Here is a 25,000-nt window from a genome sequence, read left to right on the forward strand (position 1 = left end):
GGGTCAAATAAAGAATTAGTGGTGAACTCGCTTGCACGCAAGAAACCAAAAAACCCCAGGCAACACGCCGCCCAGAGCATGACATGGTCATGGAACTTCAAGTCTAAGCAACGCTGAATGATCTGAAGGAGATCAATCGTAATCAGGAGGCGAGTCGGGGAGACGAACACTGTACACGCTTTATATCCCTCAATAAATGCTGCACCTGTAGACAGTTGACCAGGGGATCAGGTAAACCATTGTCAATGTGAAGGGACCGCACTGCACTGAGGTATACCTTGATGGATGAGTGGTGAAGATTATCGGCCAACAGTGATGCAAAACGCATAAGTGACTGTTCGTCGTCTGGCACAAGGGCCCCCTCTGGACTCAAAAAGCCCCCCTGACGGCAGAACTCAGCATAGCAATGCTGGGCGGATAAGTAAACCTGACATGTAGATGGAGCGAGGCCCTGAGTGAGACAAAACTGGCATCTCGCTGTCAGGAGAGCTGGAGGAATTGGCGTTGGAGTTTCCGCGGTTTGTGGGGCCAGGTGCCGAAAGCGCTGCAACTGGAAACGAGAGAGAGAATCCAAAACAAGGTTAGCTTTTCCACGAACTGATGACACTGTTAAAAAAAATGAATGGTGCACTGCCAACAATGCCAAGTAATGCAACAAAACCATTAAGTCTGCATCTCTGCAGGTACCTGACGACAATACAGCCACCACTGACTCGTTATCACATAGGAACTCAACCTGCCGCAAAGACCACTGAGAACCCCACAAATGTGCTGCCACAACAATCAGAAGCAGTTCCTTATAAGCAATAGATAGAGGTTGTTGAAAAGCCAACCATGTACCAAAAAACCATTGGCTGTTGAAAATCGCTCCAAAGCCCAGGGAGCCTGTGGCATCTGACAAGACTTGGAAGTCATGGAGACGGGCCCTGAAGCAGGCATCAACAAGAAACTAAGACCATCTAAGCTCTGAAACAATACCCGCCACCAAGTCAGGTCCATATGAAACGCCCAGTTTAGGCGAATAGGATGGTCGTCACGCGAGAATGTAAAATTAATAACAAGTTAATCATCCGGCGGATAAATGTCCTCCCCTGGTGGGCAATCTTACAGATATGGTGGAGTTGACCAAGAAGCGACTCCAACTCGTGACATTTGCAGAAACGCTTAGCTGGCCATGTATCTAACAGAGCAATGATCCTATCTCTCTTCTCCACTGGCAGCCGGGCCTGTAGTGTCATTGAGTCCAGCTCAATGCCAAGGATGGATAGGCGTGTAGTGGGGCCCGCCACCTTACACGAGGAGCCAGAGCTGGCCAAATTTTTGCGCGGTCCATCAAAGAATTTTGAACGTTAGGTTGAATTCCTAGAATACTTTTTCTCACAGTCCAGGAACGAAGGTGTGAAAAGGCAACGTGATCCCAAACCACACGTCAATAATAATAATAACATCGTAACCTTTCCTCAAAGTTGTTATGAAGATCGAGATCACGTAGTGCAGTATGACACAGGAATAAAAATAGTAACAGTAGAACCGAAAGAGTTTCTTCATGTGAATCGTTCCATGTCTGTTTACATTATTTTCTCGTCATCATGTCACACTTCTGTCAGCAGTCTACTTTAATGTTTAACTCCTCATTTCACAACAAAAGTAAATGCGACATTGCTGCTTCCTTTTTTAAAGGCCAGCCGGCAACAAAAACCTTCCATTAAAATATTAAGATGTCATACATGCCTTTGCACTCGATTACAATTCATACCACATTGCCAGGCTTGCGGATTTGTTTAATCTAACAGCAGTACCGCTAAAAGAGAGGGCCTATTTTCATCACAACGAGGAGATACCAGCTTCCGCGTTTACTGGCTTGACGGCGCAGGATAAAATTGCTTTAGTTGGGCAGCGTGCTGGAAGTCATTGGGGAACGACAAGCACTGATCAGATCGACTGAGAAGTCTTCTTAAATGCGAAGAGGGTGAGTGGTCTCGTAGAAGAGAGTTTCAACTTATATGGTGGCCCAATTAAAAAATAAAAATTGTCAATGTCGAGTGTTTCTCTCTCTCTAAGGAATTCACTATAGGGTAGACATTGAAAGCTATTTTGTTCGGAAACTTTGTTTCATTCATAAAGGAGTAATTTTCAATACTTTCAATGACTATCTTTAAATGATCTTGTGTTGCCTGAAAATAAACTTATAATGGTATGATATGAACCACCCAAAGCTCCCATTGAATGAAAGTCAGTATAGATAGTTATAAACTGCATGACAACGACATTGTCAGTAATTCTTCTGTGTCCTTGAATTCACTTTGATTTTTGTCAGACTTTTCAGCTGATCAGTTGTTGCTTTGTTGTACTTACATCCAGTGTAAGAAATATGGGAAACATAAAAATCCCCTTTTTACTATGTTGTAACAAAACAACCGTTCTTGTGACGTTTCTTCGCATGCTGAGAAAAAAAACCGAGAGCTTGGGCTGCCTGTTCGGTGTCATTTCTTCGCTTGCATGACCAATAATCAGCGGTTATCATAAAAGCTTGGGTTCTGAGGAAAATGCCAATGGAATTCAAGCCGGGTACCAGTTTCAAGAACTAGCGGTAACAATAGACATCCTTTGGGACTGTAGCGCTTTGTTCTTTCTTCTTAGAGTTCTTTTTCAATGTCAGCCCCTGGTAATTCAGGAGAACTTACTACGTAAAAAATTATAATGTTAATTATTGCTTTAACTAATTTGGTGGCTCCTAAAGGAACCATTGGGCCCTGCAATATCCAACGCCATAGTTAGGCCTACGGGAGTTTTTTGAGCAGCTTTGGGGTCCAGAAGTATTACTGCTGATATAAAATGAGTAGCCCGTGATAACAGATCTCTTCGAATGCCATTCATCTTTACCAGCTCCATTTGGCTCACCATGTTCTAAATGCCTCTTCAACAACTTGCCATATGACATCATAGAGATAATCTTCACTGCAGGTATGCAGTAACAATCTCTGTACCTTCTTGACTTTTTTCTTTTAGATGTGCTAAAAAGGTTAGTGATAAAATGAAAAATTGAACCTCTCTGCTATATCAAAATTAATTTTTGGTAATTATGACACAGTGAATTGTAGATGTAAGCCTCAGCTACAGTGTATGCTGCCCAAGAGGTTAAAAAATGAAATGGTGACACAGTGATCATGAGTTAAGGATTGTATACCTCAGGTATATGCTACCCAAGAGGTTACAAAGTGAAATAGTGACACAGTGAGTTAAGAGTTGTATGCCTCAGGTATATGCTACCCAAGAGGTTACAAAGTGAAATAGTAACACAGTGAGTTATGGATTTTATACCTCACGTATATGCTACCCAAGAGGTTACACAGCAAAATGGTGACACAGTGAGTTAATAGATTGAATGTATACCTCAGGTATATGCTACCATGAAGAGGTTACAAACTAAGGGAAATTGTGACACAATGAGTTAAGGATTGTATACCTCAGGTATATGCTACCCAGGAGGTTACCAAATGAAATGGTGACACAGTGAGTTGTGGATTGTATAATATAGTTAAATAAAATTTAACATAGTTAACGACTAGGAGCTAGTCTGGTCAGTAGTGTTTTGCAGGCGGTTGTTAGTGTCTTGGCCGTCTGGTAGCGTTGTTCAGCGTTTTGGTGCGTTCTGTAGCGTTTGTTATAGTTACATGGTTCACGACCGGGAGCTAGTCCGGTCAGTAGCGTTTTGCAGGCGTTTGTTAGCGTTGTTATGCGTTTTTGTAGCGTTTGCAGCACTCTTTAGGTTGGGGGAGCCCTGGGGCTGACATGGTTCAGCGGTATTCCTGCGTAGTGCATGCGTTGTCCAATGTGCTTGCAGCGTGTTTGTTGCTCTGTTGGCGTAGCGTTGTGAGTCGGTTTAGGAGTTTAGTGGTTCTCGGCGTTCTTCTTCTCGCTTCGTTGGCTATCTCGGTCGCTGTCCAGGTTGAAATAGAAGTTCTTCGATCTTCGACCGTCTCCATCTCGTCTCCACCGCCGTGTTGCGGTTCGTCTTACCTTCTCTTGTACCAGTTCCGATAGTTGGCTCGTCGCTCGTCGCTTTGGCGGGCTTAGTGTAGCGGTTCCCAGTTGTGGTCAACAAAGGAAAACAACAATAGAGAAAACACAAGGATTTCTTCCGTCATCGACCGTGGTTTCCTCGCCCCCTGTCGTGTCTGTTGGTTTGTCTTTACTCGCTCATCGCTCTTTCGTGCCTCGGACCATCGTGTGCTCCGATACGTTTATTTTGGCGGGCTTAGTGTAGCGGTTCCCAGTTGTGGTCAACAAAGGAATAAATTCTAAGGATTTCGTCAGTCATCGACCAGGGTTTTTTCTTCGGCCGCTGTCGTGTTTATTGGTTTGTCTTTCCTTCACTCGTCGCTCTTTCGTCCCTGGACCGTAGTGTGCTCGCCGATCCGTTAGCGTGGCCAAAGGATTTCGTCCTTCATCGCCCGCGGTTTTTTCTCGCTCTCTGTCGTGTTTGTTGGTTCGTTTTTCACTTCTTTTTCGTGGTCGCCTCTAACTCGCTCGTCGCTGGTTGGTGTTCGATCATACATCATGCCGAACCCACCTCGTTCAACCAACAATAGCTTGTCCGCTGGACTTCGTTCGGAGGACATACCTCTCTTGTCCCCCGCGCCGATGGTGGTTTCTACGGCTCCCTCTGGCCCCGTGGCGCCTTTGGCCGTCGATTCGATCGCCGAGGCTGTTGTTCGCGCGCTTGGAAGCACCCTTCCGACTATTATCTCTTCAATTCAAGGGAGCACCCCCTCGCCATTACCCCCTTCCGTCCTTGGCACTTCTGTTGGCGTCACTCCATCTAGCTCCTCTGGATCGACTGCTGTTTCTTGTGATGTCAATGTCTCGTCTATGGCTTTTGGGGCGTCATCAGGTACGTTTACTTTGCCGGCCTTCATTCCTACCTTTTCTCCTTGGCCCCCATTCATGGCTTCATGGCCCCCATTACCTCTCCATTCGCGAGTCCCAGTGTATCCGGGAGCCTGCCAAGTTTTGGTAACTCTGGATCAGTGCCTACGTCTGAGAAGGCTTTCATTGTTGGTCCTGGTCATGCACCAGTCCCGGCAAAATTGGCCAAGAAGATCATCGAGGGCCAGTTCGTGGAGTTGGCGGATCTACTTACAGTCAATCTCCGAGCTGGAGAGCAGGAACCACAGACCTTCCTGGAGGGTAAACTCCTGGTGTCCAACGTAAAACGCAGGCAGGTTGAAATCAAGGATATTCTTACTTGGACTGAGGCCTTCACGATTTTCCAGCTGGTCCTGTGTGCCTCTCACCCCCTGCGTTGGTTAGACTTGACCAGATATAAGCTGCTCTACCCCTTCATTCATTTGTCATTCAACCGCTGCGACCACTAACCTTGTTGTTCTAGTATTTTTTAATCCACAGATTTCTAACAGGAGACCCAAGACGACGATGCCAAGCTTGAAGAAACTCACCAAGGAGCTACGCCAGGAAATCGTAAGCTATCTTTTTCCTTTTCCCACACTTAGCAGTAACTTAGCTTTCCGTTTAGCCACTCTCATTTTCGCCAAAACTAGGTTTTGTAGTCACATCAACTTCATCGGCCGTTGCCTCAATTCTAAAGTCATTCCTAAAGGTTTTCGCTCGAACTTTCACCCGGCTACATTCTCTCACTCAAATCAGTATCTTCACCAAATTCGATGTGCGCAAAATTCTTTTTCACGTAATATTATGAGGATTACAATTAGAGCTATGTGCCAAAAACGAATCACACTTGACAAACAAATTCTTCATTGTCGCTCCGAACTTTCCAAAATCTGTCCAGCAATTTTAGTACAATCGATTCGCGCTAAAATCCGACAACTTAATTCTGGACTGTTTGACCATTTACACCAAACCAAGACTCTAAAACTTCAACAATTAATAGGTCCGCAAATTACCGACGACACTACATTGCATAGCCATAATACCGTAATTACAATTCCAGAAAATCTTCCGCTTACTGACTCAGAGAAATCTGTTCTCAGTAAGGGCCTAAATTTTGTCCCTATTACCAAACGCACCAACGAATTTTCTATTAAGCAAGATGTCGAAAAATTCCTTCGCCGCGTTCAGTTAAAAGCCTTTTTTCACGACAAAGAGCATGATTCGGACACTTCTAATAAAGATATTTTTGAAACACTTCTAGTTCGCAAATCCAAATGGACTCCCCCAGAGGGACAATTTGCCTCTTTAGATTTTTTCACCAAAAAATGCCGTCATGACATTCACAAACTTAAATTCAATCGCAACACTAAATTTTCCAACCTTTCCTCGGAAGAGTGGGCGGCGCTTAAAAATCTTAGTAAACGCAACGACATAGTTGTCAAATCGGCCGACAAAGGCGGCGCGGTAGTTGTTTGGCGGTCCGACCTTTACCAAAAAGAAGCTTTGCGGCAACTTTCGGATACCTCGTTTTATGCCAAAATCCCTAAAGATCTCACTTCCAACAATCAAAAACTTGTCAAAGACACCATTCAAAATCTTATAGTTAATCAAGAATTACCGGACACTGCCACTAATCTCATCATCAACACCCCTAGAACTTCGTGCATTTACTTCTTGCCTAAAATTCACAAACCCAACAACCCAGGTCGCCCTATCGTTTCTGCCTGTAGTTGCCCCACCGAACTCATTTCTAGCTACTTAGACAGGATTATGACGCCTATCGTCAAATCTTTGCCATCATACATTAAAGACAGTACACACGCACTACAAATTTTCCGCGATTTCAATTTCTCCGGCCAAGACAAACTTATTTTCACCATGGACATTACATCTCTATACACAGTCATTCCTAATAGCGAAGGTCTTCAAGCACTTAAACACTTTTTCGATCAACGCACTGTCCAAGAACCTAGCTCGGAAACGCTCCTCCGCCTTGCCGAACTAGTTTTAACGCTTAATTGTTTTTCATTCGCCGGCAACTATTACAAACAAATTAATGGTGTAGCGATGGGCACAAGAATGGGACCTAGCTATGCCAATCTTTTTGTAGGATATGTTGAACACCAATTTTTTAGTCAGTACAACGGCCCCAAACCTGAACTCTACGGCCGTTACATCGACGACTGCATCGGCGCTATTTCATCCAGCAGAGAAGAACTCGATCAATTTATAACCTCCGTCAACTCTTTTTATCCGGCTCTTAAATATACCTGGGAAATCTCGGAAACTTCATTGGCTTTTCTAGATATCAACGTTTCTATTAGAGGCAACGTGCTCTGTACTAGTGTGCACTACAAACCTACTGATTCACACAGTTATTTGTTGTATTCATCGTCACATCCATCACATGTCAAGAACTCCATCCCTTATTCTCAATTTCTTAGACTTCGACGTCTATGTAGTGATGACTCCGATTTTTCCAGCAAATCAGAGGAGATGTGCCAGTTCTTCGAAAAACGTGGCTATCCTGTCTCTGTGGTCAAAGCGGGCCATCATCGCGCCCAACAATTTGATCGACAGTCATCACTACAAACGTCACAAAAAGATAAGAATGACAGAATTCCATTCACCCTCACTTTCCATCCTCATAATCACGCAGTCAAAAGCATCATTCTTAGTAATTTTAAATTACTCCAAAATGATCCCGAGACTGGCAGAATCTTTTCGCAACCTCCACTTATTTCATTCAAACGCGACAAAAACGTAGGCAACTTTTTAGTTAGAAGCGCGCTCAAAACTAACGAGCAACCCGGCACTTTCAAATGCGCGCGCTCACGATGCAAAACTTGTCTTTTCATTGTTAACACTAGCAAGATATCGGGACCTAAGCGATCTGTTAAGATCACCGATCGTTTCACATGTACCTCCGCAAATGTCATTTATTGCATAACCTGCACGTTATGCAATAAATTATACATTGGTGAGACAGGTAGACGACTAGGTGACCGATTCCGCGAACACCTTCGCGATGTTGAGAAGAATGACAAGGATGCATCCAAGCCAGTCGCTCGCCATTTTAATCTGCCTAACCACTCCAAAAAACACATGGCTATCTGCGGCCTTTCCCTACATCTAGGTACGACGGAAAGCCGCAAGAATCTGGAACAAAAATTCATCTTTCAAATCGGCACCCTTAATCCTCACGGTATTAACGAACGCTTTTCATTTAACTAATATATTCCTATTTTTCACGTTGCCATGTTACCACCAATAGCGTAGCTCCTACTCTACTATAAAAACTACACGTAACCCATAATCCCTTGATTCGCTCTGACGAAGGGCTAACGCTCGAAACGTCAGCTTTTCGAATCTCTGTACGGTGGCCAATTTACATTATCAACTCCGTTGTTAAAACCAAATTTTTGTACATTATTCAAACAGCCCGCCAATATCCAGGTCTGGCTTGGCTTGAATACGATCTGGCCTTCAGAAGGGATGCCGCTGCCTCGGGCCTTACGGATTGGTCCAAAATGAATTTGGATCTGTATAGTTTTCATTTGCGTTTGCCAGCATCGTCCTCACTGCAACCAAGGCCGTCTTCCCTTTCCGGGTTTCCTCAGTCTTCCTCAGACAGCCCAGACTCCCACCGACGCACACCATTCTGCCATTCCTGGAATGAAGGGAAATGCCGGTGGCTATTTGGGAAGTGCAAGTTCCGCCACAACTGCAGCAATTGCGAGGGAGAGCATACCAAGGCTAACTGCCCCTTTCCCCGCTCAGCTGGATTTCGTTCCCGTTCCCGCTCCCCCTCCCCTGGAGGGAGCAGGGGACAGTACTGAGGGGCAAGGTTCGCCCAGTGTTGTGTTTGTACATAGTTTGAATGATGTGATTGCGTTGCCTCGCCAGCCGAATGGATTGCCTCAGTTGGCAAAGTTGTTTTGTCCTGTTCCAGTTTCAGTTCCAGTCTCAGTTCCCGTTTCTGTTCCAGTTAAGCCCAGCGTTCCAGTTGTCTCTTTTGCCCCGTTATCTCCGGTGTCTCAGGTCACACCATTACAGTTGGATCAATTTCAAGCCGAATTATGCCACCATCCCAACAAGTCAGCTGTGGCATTTGTGACTTCTGGCATACGGGATGGATTTCGGATAGGCTTTGACCCATCCTTGGTGTCCCTCAAATCTGCATCTTCAAACATGCGTAGCTCTGCCGAGCACCCATCAGTGATTGACTCCTACTTGCAAGCTGAAGTCTCTTCTGGCAGGGTGGCAGGTCCTTTTCCAGTGCCCCCGCTTCCGTCATTGCAAATAAGTCGTTTCGGGGTGATCCCCAAAACTAATCAGCCTGGGAAGTGGCGTCTCATTTTAGACCTATCATCCCCAGAGGGGCAAAGCGTCAATGACGGCATCCCTAAGCCCCCGTTTACAGTTCAGTATGTTTCAGTGGATGCTTTCATTGATGGCATAATGTCTCTGGGTCGAGGAACGTTCATGGCCAAGTTCGACGTGGCCAGTGCATATCGGAATGTGGCTATCCACCCAGACGATCGCCCCCTTCTTGGCATGAAGTGGCGTGGGCAATATTTTGTGGATTTGGTGCTCCCTTTTGGGCTGCGTTCAGCACCATTTATTTTCACCGCCATTGCAGACCTGGTTGAATGGATCCTGGTTCACAATTATGAGGTTACATTTCTCCGTCATTGCTTGGACGATTTCCTCACTTTGGGCCCACCGGCGTCCCCTGTGTGCCACAACAACCTTCAAACCTGCGTTCGTCTGTGTACAAAACTTGGCCTTCCCCTTCATCCAGATAAGTTGGAGGGACCCGCGACTCGTCTTACAATCCTTGGGATTGAACTTGACTCCGAGAACCTTCAGGCTCGCCTTCCGACTGACAAGAGAGATAGGATTGTTTCACTGTTAGATGAGTGGTCGGCAAAACGTTTTTGTAAACGTCGCGAGCTGGAATCCCTGATTGGCCATCTCCATCACGCCTGCAAGGTCGCCCCACAGGGTAGGACATTCCTTCGCCGGATGATCGACTTGCTTTGTGCCTTTCGCCGTGATGATCACCCCATTAGGCTTAACCAGGAATTTCGGCGGGATTTAACCTGGTGGCGGGAACTGTTCCAAACTTGGGATGGCCTCAGTTTTTTCTGCATGCCCACATGGGCACCTCTCCCGGACTTCCAGGTCTCATCGGATGCAGCGGGCTCTTTGGGCTATGGAGCTATTTTTAAATCCCACTGGTTTGCTGGTGCCTGGTCAGCTGCACAAAGTTCCTCATCTATAGCGTACAAGGAGCTCTTCCCAATTGTAGTGGCAGCCTATCTGTGGGGCTGTCAGTGGGTATCTCGGCGGGTCGAGTTCTTTTGTGACAACGAGTCTGTGGTGGCTGTACTTAAGTCTGGCACCTCGCGGGACAAAAACCTAATGGTGTTGCTGCGTTATTTGACTATGCTGGCCATCCATCATTCCTTCTCATTTACAGCTTCATCTGTTCGAGGCAAAGCTAATCCAGTTGCTGATGCACTCTCTCGATTCCAATTTCAGCGGTTCAGACGCCTGGAGCCACAGGCTGACCCAACCCAGTCTCCTATTCCTGCTTCCCTTCTGGCAGCGCTTCAGATGCCTTGACTCAGAAGTGTCGGTTCTTACTTACCCAAGGTCTTGCACCTTCCACCCGACGAGTGTACCGATCCGCCCAACGTCGATTTACAGACTTTTGCCGACAGGATGGTCGTGCAAACCAGGATGGCTCCATCCCCCCAGGCACTGAGGAGACTCTCATGCGCTTTGCTTCCTTCCTGGCCGACAACCTGAACCATTCCTCCATCAAGGTCTATCTATCAGCAGTGCGCTCCCTTCACATTGACCATGGCCTTCCCGACCCGCTAGTCAACTGTCTTCGTTTGCAGCATCTGCTAAGGGGTATTAAGCGAGTTCAAGGTCCAGTGTCACCCAGGCGCCTACCTATCACCGTTGATCATCTGAAGGTCATTCAGTGCTCTTTGGACCTGTCTACTAGAGACCATGTGATGTTGTGGGCTGCGTGCTGCTTGGCATTTTTTGGGTTTTTGGGTGCGGGCGAATTCACGGTCAACTCGGCCTTTGATCCTCACACCCATATGACTGTTAGCGACCTGCAAGCGGACTCCTTGGTGAATCCCTCTTGTTTCAAAGTCCGTATCAAGTGTTCCAAGACAGACCCCTTCCGTGCGGGTTGTGATATCTACTTGGGGCGTGGCTCGGGCTCTGTGTGCCCCATAACAGCGTTGGGCACGTACTTGTCTCTGCGTGGGTCTGCTCCAGGGCCCCTGTTCTTGTTTAGTGATGGTCGTCCTCTTACCCGGCAGCTGCTATCATCCTTTTTGCAGTCTACCCTACATGGGGCTGGGTACTCCGGCGCCTACTCCGGCCATAGTTTCCGGATTGGGGCGGCGACCACTGCAGTGGCACGTGGTGTTCCGGATCACCTGATCAAAACCTTGGGGCGTTGGTCGAGCGAGGCATACCAGATCTATATCAGAACTCCAGTTACTTCCATTGTCCGTGTTTCCTCCCAGTTGGTGGCGTAACAGGTAGTGGATTTCTCTGGTTACCAGCGGGGGTGGGTGCCTCAGGTTTGGGCTATCGGGGGCTTAGGCCTAGTTGCCCCGAGCCCCCTTGCTCCGGGTTCTTCTTACCCGGAGATCCCTTCGGCATGGCGCGGGGGGCTCGTGGCTTGGTTGCGGGTTGGGCAGGCCAGTCGGGTGTTCTAGCGCCTTGGGGATGTGACTGCGGTTGCAGCCCCCAGGCTTCCTGGGCACCTACCCTCCACTGGCGACGTGGGCGTTAAATATAGTTAAATAAAATTTAACATAGTTAACGATTAGGAGCTAGTCTGGTCAGTAGTGTTTTGCAGGCGGTTCTTAGTGTCTTGGCCGTCTGGTAGCGTTGTTCAGCGTTTTGGTGCGTTCTGTAGCGTTTGTTATAGTTACATGGTTCATGACCGGGAGCTAGTCCGGTCAGTAGCGTTTTGCAGGCGTTTGTTAGCGTTGTTATGCGTTTTTGTAGCGTTTGCAGCACTCTTTAGGTTGGGGGAGCCCTGGGGCTGACATGGTTCAGCGGTATTCCTGCGTAGTGCATGCGTTGTCCAATGTGCTTGCAGCGTGTTTGTTGCTCTGTTGGCGAGTCGGTTTAGGAGTTTAGTGGTTCTCGGCGTTCCCTCCCTCTCCCCCCCTTTCTTTTTTTTTTGTGCTCTTTTTTTTTTTGTGTGTTATTATTATTATTATTATTATTATTCCACTGAGCTATCTGGCTCAAGTGTGACGGGTGCCTTAGGGGGGCCTGGCGCGGGGGGCTCGTGGCTTGGTTGCGGGTTGGGCAGGCCAGTCGGGTGTTCTAGCGCCTTGGGGATGTGACTGCGGTTGCAGCCCCCAGGCTTCCTGGGCACCTACCCTCCACTGGCGACGTGGGCGTTAACCTCAGGTATATGCTACCCAAGAGGTTACAAAGGGAAATGGTGACACAATGAGTTAAGGATTGTATACCTCAGGTATATGCTACCCAAGAGGTTACAAAGTGAAATGGTGACACAGTGAGTTATGGATTGTATACCTCAGGTATATGCTACCCACGAGGTTACAAAATGAAATGGTGACACAGTGAGTTATGGATTGTATACCTCAGGTATGTGCTACCCAAGAGGTTACAAAATGAAATGGTGACACAGTGAGTTAAGGATTGTATACCTCAGGTATATGCTACCCAAGAGGTTACAAAGTGAAATGGTGACACGGTGAGTTATGGATTGTATACCTCAGGTATATGCTACCCAAGAGGTTACAAAGTGAAATGGTGACAGAGTGAGGTAAGGATTGTATACCTCAGGTATATGCTACCCAAGAGGTTACAAAGTGAAATGGTGACAGAGTGAGGTAAGGATTGTATACCTCAGGTATATGCTACCCAAGAGGTTAGAAAGTGAAATGGTGACACAGTGAGTTAAGGATTGTATACCTCAGGTATATGCTACCAAAGACATTACAAAGTGAAATGGTGACACAGTGAGTTAATAGATTGTATACCTCAGGTATATGCTACCCAGGAGGTTACCAAATGAAATGGTGACACAGTGAGTTATGGATTGTATACCTCAGGTATATGCTACCCAAGAGGTTACAAAGGGAAATGGTGACACAGTGAGTTAATAGATTGTATACCTCAGGTATATGCTACCATGAAGAGGTTACAAACTAAGGGAAATTGTGACACAATGAGTTAAGGATTGTATACCTCAGGTATATGCTACCCAAGAGGTTACAAAGGGAAATGGTGACACAATGAGTTAAGGATTGTATACCTTAGGTATATTCTACCCAAGAGGTTAGAAAATGAAATGGTGACACAGTGAGTTATTGATTGTATACCTCAGGTATATGCTACCCAAGAGGTTACAAAATGAAATGGTGACACAGTGAATTAAGGATTGTATACCTCAGGTATATGCTACCCAAGAGGTTACAAAGTGAAATGGTGACAGAGTGAGGTAAGGATTGTATACCTCAGGTACATATGCTACCCAAGAGGCTACAAAATGAACATTTTATGGTAACACAGTGAGTTAAGGATTGTATACCTCAGGTATATGCTACCCAAGAGGTTACAAAGTGAAGTTTGAGAGTGAGTTAGTAGTCTATACCTCAGGTATATACTACATTGGGACCCATATTTTTCAGTGGGGCAATTTTCACACCATTGTCATACCAAGTGGTCTGTGTCTGCTGGTCTACACAACCAAGTTCCCAATATTGCTTTATGTGTAGAGAGCCATGTAGTCTGCTGTAACTGCAAGATTTTGCCAAGGAATGTAATATCAAAAGTAAGCTAGTAAAAAATGCCTTTAACTTACAGGTTTTATCTATCGGATGATTGTTGTTTGCTTGTATCTTTTCTCTTCCCATTAAGTAACTTAAATTAATATCTAAAGCCTGATGGCATTGCTTTGAAAGAATTTATGTTAATGCTATATAGCAAAATATTCTCATTTGTTATTCTTTGACAATTGTTTACATACTACAAAATAATAACTGGTAAGGAGAAAATAGATAAATAACACAATTAATAGCTATTAATTATTAATAACATAGCTGTAAATTTAATTTTGCACTCTTTTGCATCAACTTTTAGGCCATGCTTTAACTTGCTTTTTCTGTGCACTTAGATCGCTAAGAAGTAATTCCAGGTTTCACCTGAAAGGATTGTGATTGTGCATAGACCTCAAAAATCCAACTCCTCCCCCTCACCTCCCAAATACACAAGAATGTCAATGAAAATCGCTGCAAGCTTCATGCACTTACTCCTGTTCCACTCAATTTTGTCAGATTTATCATCATTGTCTGCCACCCTTCACCTGGGACTTTGGCCTCAAAAGAACCCAGTCGGGAACTCGAAATTTGTGTAAATACTGTACAGTTGCAGCACATTTGGAACAATAACCTAGGGATCAAGTCCCCTCAGTTTTGACTCATTTCTTTCCTGTTACAGTGGAGAATTTCCGAAATGATGTTCCGAGCTTCCCTTGGCGCCTTAGCAGGGTCATTGGTGCACAAGTGGCCAAGAACCGAAGCCACTGAAGCCTTATACGTAATGCAAACATCTATTGATCGAAGAATGCCTCCCGTGCTTTTTTAGTCAGAAGAATGACTCCCGCGCTTTTTTAGTCAGCCTCGACTCGGCCAGTGATTGCATGCACACTGGTTATTTATCGCTTGCCCGATTCTTTTAACAGCATCGCTTCGTCAGGAAAGAGTCAAAAAAACGAATTCTCCTTGTATTTCCAAAGGGATTCCTCGTTCAATACGTATCACCCCTTTCCAGGATCGGGGCGATCGCTGTAAACTTGACTAACTCCGATTGCCGCGTAAACTTCGAATTTCGCGCCCTCGCCTATTTAAGAGTTATTGTAACACCCTCTGTACTGGTATCTTCATTTGATGCTATTCCTCAATAATCAACTCAAGCGATTGTTTAGCTCAAGCAAATAAATTTTCGGTCGCTTGCTCAATCTCTGCCAACGAGCTCTGTGAACGATATAGCCACTTTCTGGACTCGCAACATTTAATTGTAACGCAAAAACCGGAAACCGCTTTATCTTGGACAATAAAAGAAATTAGATAATTTATATTTTAGTCGAATTGTTGGAAATAGGATTTGTCATCAAGATACTTTATTTGGGTGCGATTGACGGAGGTATTGACAATTAATGGGAGACCAAAGCGTGATAATCTCCCAGGCGGTTTCTTCTGAAGTGTAACCGACCTTTCAGCGAAATCTAGTGTCAAAGGAGTAATCTAATTAAGAGCCCGGTCCAAAATTTTGCTTGCTCTGGCTCCTCGTGGTGGGTGAAGGGGGAGGCCGAGGATGGAGCACAGCCGGATGCATGCCTGCAAGTTGTAGTGAAAGACCGGAGAGGCTGGCGGACCCTATGTCATAAAATCATCCAAGTAATGACGAAGGAAATCAAACCCATAGTTATGAGTCAGTATCCATTCGACCATGTCTGCAATGGAGGTAAAGATGTATGGAGCCGAGTGTAGTCCAAAGGGAAGAGCCATGTCCATGTAATATTTATCATGCCACTTCACGCCCAAGAGGGAATGATCCTGTGGGTCAATGGCCACATTGCGGTAGCCGCTCGCCACATCGAACTTGGCCATAAGAGTTCCCCGGCCCTGAGCCATAATGCCATCGATAAAAGAATCAACAGTGACTTACTGAACTGAAAATAAAGGCTTGGGGATGCCGTCATTGATGCTGTGACCCTCATAACATGACAGATCAAGAAACAAACACCATTGACCACGTTGATTGTTCTTTGGGATTACCCCAAAACGGCTGATGTGCAAATCTGGGAAAGGCAATGTAGTAAACGGGCCTGCCACCCTCCCACACGAGACCTCTGTCTCGAGGTAAGCATCTATGACTGACGGGTGAACAAGGGCAGAATACATGTTAGCGGAAGCTGAACACAAGGAAACTGACAACGCCTCAAAACCAATGTGGAATCCCTCCCAAGAACAGTAAGAACGTAGGAAGCTGCTGCCTGATCAGGGTAGTCACACAACTCTGCTTGAAACTGGGACAACTGCAACGGGGAGATTAAATGTACAGGGGCTAATGGAGAAAAAGAATGAACTGGAACAGGACCGCTGGGTGAACCTGCTGAGCCTAGTCAAAACAAAGCCACTGAGCACGGCATGCCACACTGTAGGTCAGGAAATTGAAACAATACTATTTACACTATATACACAAGAAGTAACAGGGAAGTATTCCCGCTTAAAAATGCCCCCCTTTGGCAGGGGAGGGGGCAACAAGACTGGGGTTGCGAATGGGGCAGCTAACCTTGGGGTGATACCCATCACATGAGCTGCAGACATGGTGGAAGCGGCATTCCCCAAATGGCCAACGGCAAGGCCCATTATTCCACGAGGTGCAGTAAGGGGTAGGAGAACTGTAGTCTTGACTAGTACACACGGTTGTAGATGAAGAGCCGACCAACGGCCGATTGGGAGAGCGTGCTGGAGACCGCAGATGAAAATTATACAAGTCCAAGTTCATCTTGGCCCAGTCTGTTGCACCAGTTGCTGCCGCATCCCTACGAAAGGCCAGATCGTATTCCAACCACACCCGATTTGGAGAATGACGTGTCGTTTGTGAGGTCTGGCCATCCATGAGGGTGAGCTGCACACACCACCATCAATTTATTATTCTGATAAATTGTGAAAGCCTCCATCCAAGTCAGAATATCCAAAATTTCCACTAACTGACGTTTTCGAGAAACCAGCAACTTGCTGTCCAAAAGGTATGCGGTTCCTGATCCACTGCGCGAAGGTTGACCGACAATAAGTCCGCCAGGTCCACAAACTGACCACTGGTAATTTTAGAGACCAATTTGACAGGGATTGGCACATGTCCGGAGCCTACAACAAACGCTTCTCAAGAGATGGTGGCACAAACGAACTGCCCAAGCCTGACAAAACGCTAGCATGAGCCGACATAACCAGAGAAGAGAATCAATTCACGAGGCAGGCCGAGTTGGAGCCAGAGATGGTAGGCACCAGAGGGAATGTAGAAACAAATGATGGTAACCTCAACCTACCTGATGACACCGCATAAGAGCCAGCCAAGACCACATCAGCACTGGAGCTAACACTCGAAACAGCCCGTGGAGCGCTTGATACAGGAATAGGGTTGTCCCGAATCGCCGCAATAATAGTGGGCTGTGAATTCCCGCGGACTGTCGCCATGGCCGATGCCATCTCATCAGAAAGCCAGGAGGATGTTCCCGCTGTAACCACCACCGACACTGCAGACGATGAAGGGGAAGAAGAACAAGCGGTCGAGACGAAACCAGCCGCCAAGCTGTTGTTAGTTGAGTGTGGAAGAACCATTACTGAGTCGGGTAGATCACAAAAAGAACGAGCAACAGCACGTGCCCAGGAGACCGGGAGAAGATACAAAAAACACTACACGTCTAAGGGAAAAGACCTCCGACCAACACGATCTCTATGCGACAATAAAAAACAGCGCAAAAACTCAAAAAGAAATACTTGAAAGTGCCCGACCGCCAACACACCGAATGCTGAGCCAAGCAAAACCATGCATGAGGACATACAAAGGCACACGCATAATGTGCAAAAGAACCGTTGACCGCTAGAACTGCCAGAAGAAGTCATGGAAAAGCCCCACATGCAAAATAACACACGCACATGCTAAAAAATGCTGCAGGCACACCCCCAAAATACTTATCAACCCTAGCGCTAATGCCACGCAACGCAATGCAACGCAATGTCATGCCACGTCAGACAAACTGTGCAACTTGCTCCTGGTCGTTAACTAAGTTAAATTGCATTTAACCCTATTATAAACACCAATGAAATACTAAATCAATTCACTATAATATATTTTTTAAAGTAGATACAACGTGTACTGCATTGAAAGACACTATTTTTATATGTAACCAAAGCAACTGTGATCTTTTCATGTGTGAAGATGTTTTTGCACAAAAGCTCACTTGGTATTTCATTGGTGTTTATATAATAAAAACCTGTTTAAAGCAGGTCGGTCTGAGAAAACACTGTGCAACAGCCCAACAGTAATAAGGTAAAAGTGAAAAAAGAAAAGAAGCACAATAGACCTTTTAGTTCCCATTCCAGACCACGTGATGTTCTCAAGGGAATTTTCCTTTTGTTTTGTCATAGGTTGTACGTACATATGCACATGTGTAAGACGACATTTGAAAGAAACTGTTCCCTAGAGTAACATCACATGGTCTGAAATGGGAAAAAAAAACGCAGTTGTGTTTAAAGGTTGCAGCTTCTAGAGCTACATGTAAGTGTCAAAAATAACCATTCCTATAAACACAACAGCATCAAAAGACTCAACCGGAACAAGCTGACTATTTACAAAGCGGGGTGGAGTTAAATTGGTTGCGGTCAGAGCAGGAGTGAAACCTGGGGCATTGACATAGAAATCTAAGTGCCCCAACCACTGGACCACAGCCCCTACTCTCGACACGAGCATGGCGGTCCACATGAGGTTTGTCCAGGCAGCTAGCAAGGAGGCTGCCCCTGTTTAAGCGCTTCAGCAGCTTTTCGTCTTCAGCGTCAGCGTTTCTTGTCCTCAGCTATTCTTCTATTGGTTTCAATAGTCTTAACGCCATCACAAACCGTTCTCCTCCACACTAGTCTGTCTGCTGGGGCTGTGGCCCAGTCAGCAATCTCACAGACTGAGTCTTTAAAGGTCCTTTTTAAGTGCGTCCTTGTTTCTCTGCCTTTTTAGCAGCACCAACTCTTCGAGATCCAGTAAATAGCTGACTGAAGAGAAGCTGTTTTGGGAGGCGTTGTGCATCCATTCTGACCATGTGTCCGTACCACCTGAGTCTATGTTGCTGTAGTATAGCATCAATACTTGTAAGGGAAGCTCGGTCAAGAACTGCAGCACTGGTGACACGATCATACCATTTGATATTCATGATTGACCGGAGGTATCTTTGGTGAAATTTCTCGAGTTGCTTCACTTGATATCTATACATGTACATGTAAGTAGTCCACGTTTCTGAGCCATACAGGAGCATTGGTATAATGACGGCTTGATAGACTTGTATTTTGGTGCCCAACTCAAGTTCGTGGTTATCGAAGACTCGCTTGCGTAGCTTTCCAAAGGCTGATGCAGCAGTGCTGATCCTGTTATTGATCTCACGATCAAGTGAGACATCACTTGCCACAATTAACTGCCAAGATACTTAAAGTGTGGAACTACCTTGAGAATGGTTCCATCTGCAGTAATTTCAGGCTGAGTGGGAACTGAGGTGGTACCAGAGGCAGATACATAACCTCCGTTTTAGTGCAGTTGATAATAATTATAACAACAACAATAATAATAATAATAATAATAATAATAATAATACACCTTTTGCTGTTCATTTAGAGAAAATATGCAATCATTTGCACTTAAATTAAGTCAGACAATAATGCGAAAATATGTTCATTTGCGCCAATCAGCATTGCGTGAAATGCACCCTCCACAAGGATATCCACATAATTCCAAAGCAACTTTCATTATTTTGAGGGCATTGTAAATTCAATAACATCAAAAGAATATTCTTTTGCCAATATATACAATAAAATTTTAAACCATGGCTAAACAGTCAATAGCATCAATGAATAACCAATACAATTTTGTTGATAATCATTAGTGTGCTTATACAAACAAAAGAGTGTTCTTTACATTCTTTTTGCAAAAATCTTTTTTCAAATAAAAACGTTACATAATCAGCATGAATTTGTAAATAAATGAAGGGAACTTTGTAGATAATAATAATATGTCCTCCTCACAGAAAACTTCTCAATTGCAAGTCTATCCAATCAATCAACCTGCTGTGTAGTAGTGCAGTCATAGTCAAACTAGACTAATAACAGCGTTGTAAAATGTATGACGAGGTGCATAATTTTGTTTTAAGACATTTTATTACCTACCATCAATGTTCACCAGCATGACCTTCCATTCTGAGGGGCGTTCAACGTTCTGATAGAAACCAAAGTGTACCTCACACCCCTCCCCTATAGTTCTGCCAAAGCCTCCAAAAGGGAAAAAGGATCGTCCAATAGGTGTGAAGCGGTTGGATGGAATCTGCCTCAAAATGATATCCATTTTATGTAGAGCATCTTGTGCCATTTTTTCATTTTGCTTGCCCTGCAGAAAGGCCTTTAACTCAACAAGACGTACACATGCTGCAAACTGGATCTTGACCTGAAATATAATTATGGCCAAACATGAAGTTACAGTCAGTTATCCTTGTCATCATTATAATTATCCGCAACATCATAAGCACTTACCATTGAGAAATACCTAAACACCCTCAGGACTCTTACTTCACTATTGTACCCTTCACTTTTTAAAACAAAAAAGCAAACCTTAAATTTTCTCTGCTTGTTTCCATCTTCACCAGGCAGTGTAACACTAAGTTCAACCTAATGAAGGTCACAATCAAATAAATGAGCAACTTACCTTGTTAATCAAACATTTAAAAAAGATGTTGTAACCATTCTCTAACTGCCACAACTTTTCGATCAACAATGGTAGTGCGGTCGCATCAAGGAGTTGACACTGAGTGTTAAAATCAAGTTCTAGGTGTTACACTGTGTTTCTCCCAAGTGTGACCACAACCAATGTTAAATGTCTAGGCAGGATTGAAGAGGAAAATATGAAAATGTAGTGAATGCCATGCTACTATGAAATAAACACATGATGGTACCTAACAGTTGTTGAACTAGGTTGGGCAACTATCGTGATTTGTCAGTGGTGAGCAGATCAATAATTTATTTGCCAAAGCCGAAGGCTGAGGCAAATAATTGATCTGCGAGACACTGACAAATTATGATATTTTGCGATAACCCGTTCAATAATTGTTTTATCATTTGATGACTGAGTTAACTTTATTTTTCACAATTTCCAACAACTAAATCTTTTTTTGAAAGCTCAGGAAAGCCAACTGCCATTTTCACACAAGAGCGTGGTTTCAATTACATGTACGCATGAGCAGAATATTATTGGCAGCAAAATACTTATTTGTAGACAGTTATTTGCAGGTCACGTGGTGGGCTCTCGGCCAATGAAAAGGAAAGAAAAAATACATCGAAAGATAATTATTATTGTGTTGATACTACTGAATCTTGGGACTACTAATATTAAGGCTTGTAGAAGATGTTAAGCAAATAAAAAATTCAAAGTCTTGAAGGAGACATTTTTTATGCACGGGGTATGTGTATGTCTAAACAACAGTAATATTTTTGGGAAGAGGATGATTATGTTGGCATACCTTCACTCATCATCAGATTTCAAATAATTGCTGAAAGTAGATTTATCGAAGCGCAATTTCTATTCTATTTCCTTTATTTATTTACCGGTACTTATTTTGTTTATTTATTTATTTATTTATTATTAGTCTTTAATACTGAGTATTCAATGTGCATACATATTTATTTTATCTCTACTTATGTAATACTCACACTTAGATTTACTCTGTAAACAGTCCTACTCACTACCCGCCTAGACTAGCTTTAGCTATTTGCGGGCTAGCGTTGTTTTGTATTAATTTTACTTTGACCTAATATAAATAAACTTGAACTTGAACTTGGCACAAAAATATCTTCCAGCATTTCGTAAGTATTTTGAGATCCTTTGAGGAAATATTTGCACTTATCAACAATTAATTATTGTAAAATTGATAATTATATTTAAATGCTTGATGTTTAAGGACCTTGATTCAGTGAAAATTATCAAGGATTTTCAATGTCTTGAAGCCACAAGTCAAGTGCTTTCAAGGCGAAGAAATCAGACTCTTGAATTCACTGGCCTTTAAAGTGCCCCTGTGATCAGGGGGTTTTCCAAACTATGTTAACAAAACACTAAGTGGCCCACGTTTTAAGCCTTGATTTCAAAAAGACACCTCTTTATTTTAACTGTAATTTTCCTATTTAATGGTCCGCCATTACTAACATTATGTTCTTGAGAGAGCTGGATCGAGGAGAAAATGACGTCAAAGGCTCACTAGTTTAAGAAAGCAATACGTGTGTATGCCGCATAATTAATATGCAGCATGGGGGTTTTGGGCTTTCAGACTTTTAAACTCACGCTTTGCATATATAATAAGCTGCGTTCATACACTGAACTTTTAAGCTAGTGAACCTCTGACGTCACTTTTCCCTGGATCCAACCGTCTGAGGTCCAATCGGTCAGTTTTGAACTTGAGTAATGGCGGACCGTGAAATCCAAAACTTACACTCAAAGTAAACGGCCTTTGGAGAAAAATCAAAGCTCAAAATTTTGCCAGTCAGGTCTTAAGCAAACACACTTTCAAAATCTGAAGGAAAAAAGGAAGTGGTTGTTTTTATCACAGGGGCACTTAAAGACATCTTTTAAAACCTTAGGTTTCAACGTTAAAGCAAAAAAATTAATAATGTAAGCTGGTCTAATCCTTAAGGTTATGCAAATTTTTACTCACTGGAGAGGGAAGTTCTATGAGACTTATTAAGTTTTTCTCGCCATCAAATGCTGGTTCATGACCTTGGAAAGTCACTTCCTTGTATTTCTGTGTAATTGCATTCATTACATCTCTTTTTGTAGCCTTTGGACATTTCTTTGGAGTAATCTCAACATCATAATGATACAAGCAAGTCAGCTTTGGCGAGACATTCAGCCGGAAAAAATTGGCTCTTAACTGAATAGGCCATCCCACAGTGCCATAGCCAGGCCTTTTGGGTGGTAGCAGAACATCACTGCCACTACTATGGTGAGCTGTATCATCTGAAAAAGAATTAAACACAGTGAGAAGCAATTTAATTTATGCTAAGTGTAGCAATTTACTTTGGTCCTGTGAATCTTGTTGTACTTGTCACAGGCCTTGTTATTCTTGTTCATGCTTTTTTATTTGTTGTTGTTGTCGCTGTTCCGTTTGTTTTCACTTTATTCTTGACTTGTTTCTTTTTTTATTGTCCTTGTTTGTGCTGATCTTGTCGTAATTTGGCATTGATTTGGATAAGCATGTGCAAGCTTTTGGAAGCATTTATTTGTTTATACTTTCAAGCACCATCTTAAGACACACCTGTTTAGCAACGCTTTTTCTTTTTCTTAAAGTTTATTTACTTTCCTTCTTAATCACGTATAAATTTTACCCATTGCATATAGGTTAGAGCTCACCAGCTTCTTCCCTCATTTTAAGTTCAAATCCTGGCAAACTTCCTTCTATTCCGCTGTCACTTGATGATTCAGTTATTCTGCTCCAGGGAAAAGGATCAACAAACTCTTGAACTTTCAATGCTTGATCTACTGGTAAAAAGACAGTAAGGCATAAAGTTAAAACAGCCATATAATAATAATAATAATAATAATAATAATAATAATAATAATAATAATAATAATAATAATAATAATATTTTCTATAGCCCTTTTTACAATGAAAGATCAAAAGTCCTTTACATGTCTTAAAAATAAAATAAAATAGTAAATCTAATTACAATAATTAATGTAGAAATGATTGAAAGTACATGTACATAATAATTATAATATGTACAAGTGAAACATAATAATTCCTAAAATTTTATTAATTAAAAGTAAATCTATCTGTGAATGCTTTCCTGAATAAAAATGTCTTTAAATTTTTCTTGACAGTCTCAACTGATGTGACATCTCGTAGACTTACATGTAGTGGTAGGGCGTTCCATAATAATATTATTGTGGTACGGCCGCCTGAAATGAACGCCCTCCAAGAGTTAACAGCATCTTGCCTTGTGGGGGATCAACAGTTGGAGCGTAAACTATAATAACATTTGGATTTTACCGACACTAAACTAGACAGATAAGCGGGAGTTTGCCCATGGATGACTTTAAACGCCAGCAGCAGAATCTTAAAATGAATGCGTGCGTGAATTGGGAGCCAATGTAAATCATACAACGCAGGAGTAATATGGGAATATTTCCCAATGTCCATAACTAACCTTGCAGCGGCATTTTGAACGCATTGCAATTTCGAAATTTGTTCCTAAGTTGGGACGCCATAAAGTGCTCAGAGTATCGCAATAATCTAGCCTGCTTGTGATAAAAGCATGTTCTAGGGTCAGAAGATTCTCCCTAGAAAGAAAGTTCTAGGAAGTCCTTGGGATCAGCTTGTCACATACTTGTTTCCTGTATAAAGACATCCTCAAAAAGTTTTTATTGTGCTTTGAACATTCTAGCGAGATACAATTATAGCGAGGTACATGGGGCTGCTTTCACTTTAAGCTAACGTAAAACTACCAATTCACTGCAGTAAGCCTAGGTTGAGCTGTGGCTTGCAATTTCTCAAGTTTCTTTCTTTTGATCATCTTTCTTCCAAAATCATTTTACATCTGCAGTTTAAATATATGGCATTTTCATTGCTATGTTCTCCGACTATAATTAGCTTTCATGTTCTATTTTACCTTTACTTCATTGCACTTGTTTTTATCACCAGAAGCGTGGCATAAGGACACCCATTTAAATACCTGGCCATTTAACACGGACAAACATTACCTTTGCCTTTTTCATCCATTGTTTGGGGACTTTCCGTCTGCAAAAACAGCTTTGGAAGCCTCTCCACTTCTTTCTCTAGATTTGCTATCCTTTCTTGCTGATGAAGCTCAAATGCGTTCTCTAATTGTTTCAGCTTTACCAAAGACACCTCATCTTCATTAGGTAAAGCAGAAAGTGCTGAATCAGAATTTCTGCGAATTGTTTTACCAGGTTTTGCTCCTACGAAAGATGCATAAAGGGCAGAAAAATGAAAAATGTAACTAGTAACATAAATGGCCTGGATTTTTTGCTAAATGATTTTCCTTTAAAACACATTTTTTTAAGGAATGGAATGAATGACTAAATGAACCCAAGCCAACCCGCTCCCACATCCCCTTCTCCTCTTCCTTTCTCTCCCCTCCCTCTCCCCCAACTTTAACCTAACCCTAAATGCTCCTCTCCCCTCCTCCTGATGGCATCTAACGACTAGGTCACAACAAAGTAATCACAAGTGGAAAATCTA

The 25,000-nt window shown here is 43.4% G+C and overlaps 1 protein-coding gene across 5 annotated transcripts in view; it reads right to left on the minus strand.

Moving 5' to 3' along the window:
* The window catches only part of LOC138038549 (protein argonaute-2-like), a 55,068-nt gene that overhangs the window by 13,688 nt on the left and 16,380 nt on the right, over nucleotides 1-25,000 (minus strand). For 4 of the 5 annotated variants that reach the window (XM_068884488.1, XM_068884485.1, XM_068884490.1 and 1 more), the window contains 5 exons: nucleotides 24,499-24,717; nucleotides 23,149-23,277; nucleotides 22,454-22,755; nucleotides 20,364-20,420; nucleotides 19,926-20,199 (listed from right to left, as the gene is read on the minus strand). In XM_068884488.1, the coding sequence (XP_068740589.1) occupies nucleotides 19,926-20,199; nucleotides 20,364-20,420; nucleotides 22,454-22,755; nucleotides 23,149-23,277; nucleotides 24,499-24,717 (981 nt within the window). The remainder of the gene's footprint in view (nucleotides 1-19,925; nucleotides 20,200-20,363; nucleotides 20,421-22,453; nucleotides 22,756-23,148; nucleotides 23,278-24,498; nucleotides 24,718-25,000) is intronic. The other variant, XM_068884486.1, reaches the window with a different exon arrangement.

The sequence above is a fragment of the Montipora capricornis genome, chromosome 2, assembly GCF_036669925.1.
Source record: "Montipora capricornis isolate CH-2021 chromosome 2, ASM3666992v2, whole genome shotgun sequence".
Lineage (NCBI taxonomy): Eukaryota > Metazoa > Cnidaria > Anthozoa > Scleractinia > Acroporidae > Montipora > Montipora capricornis.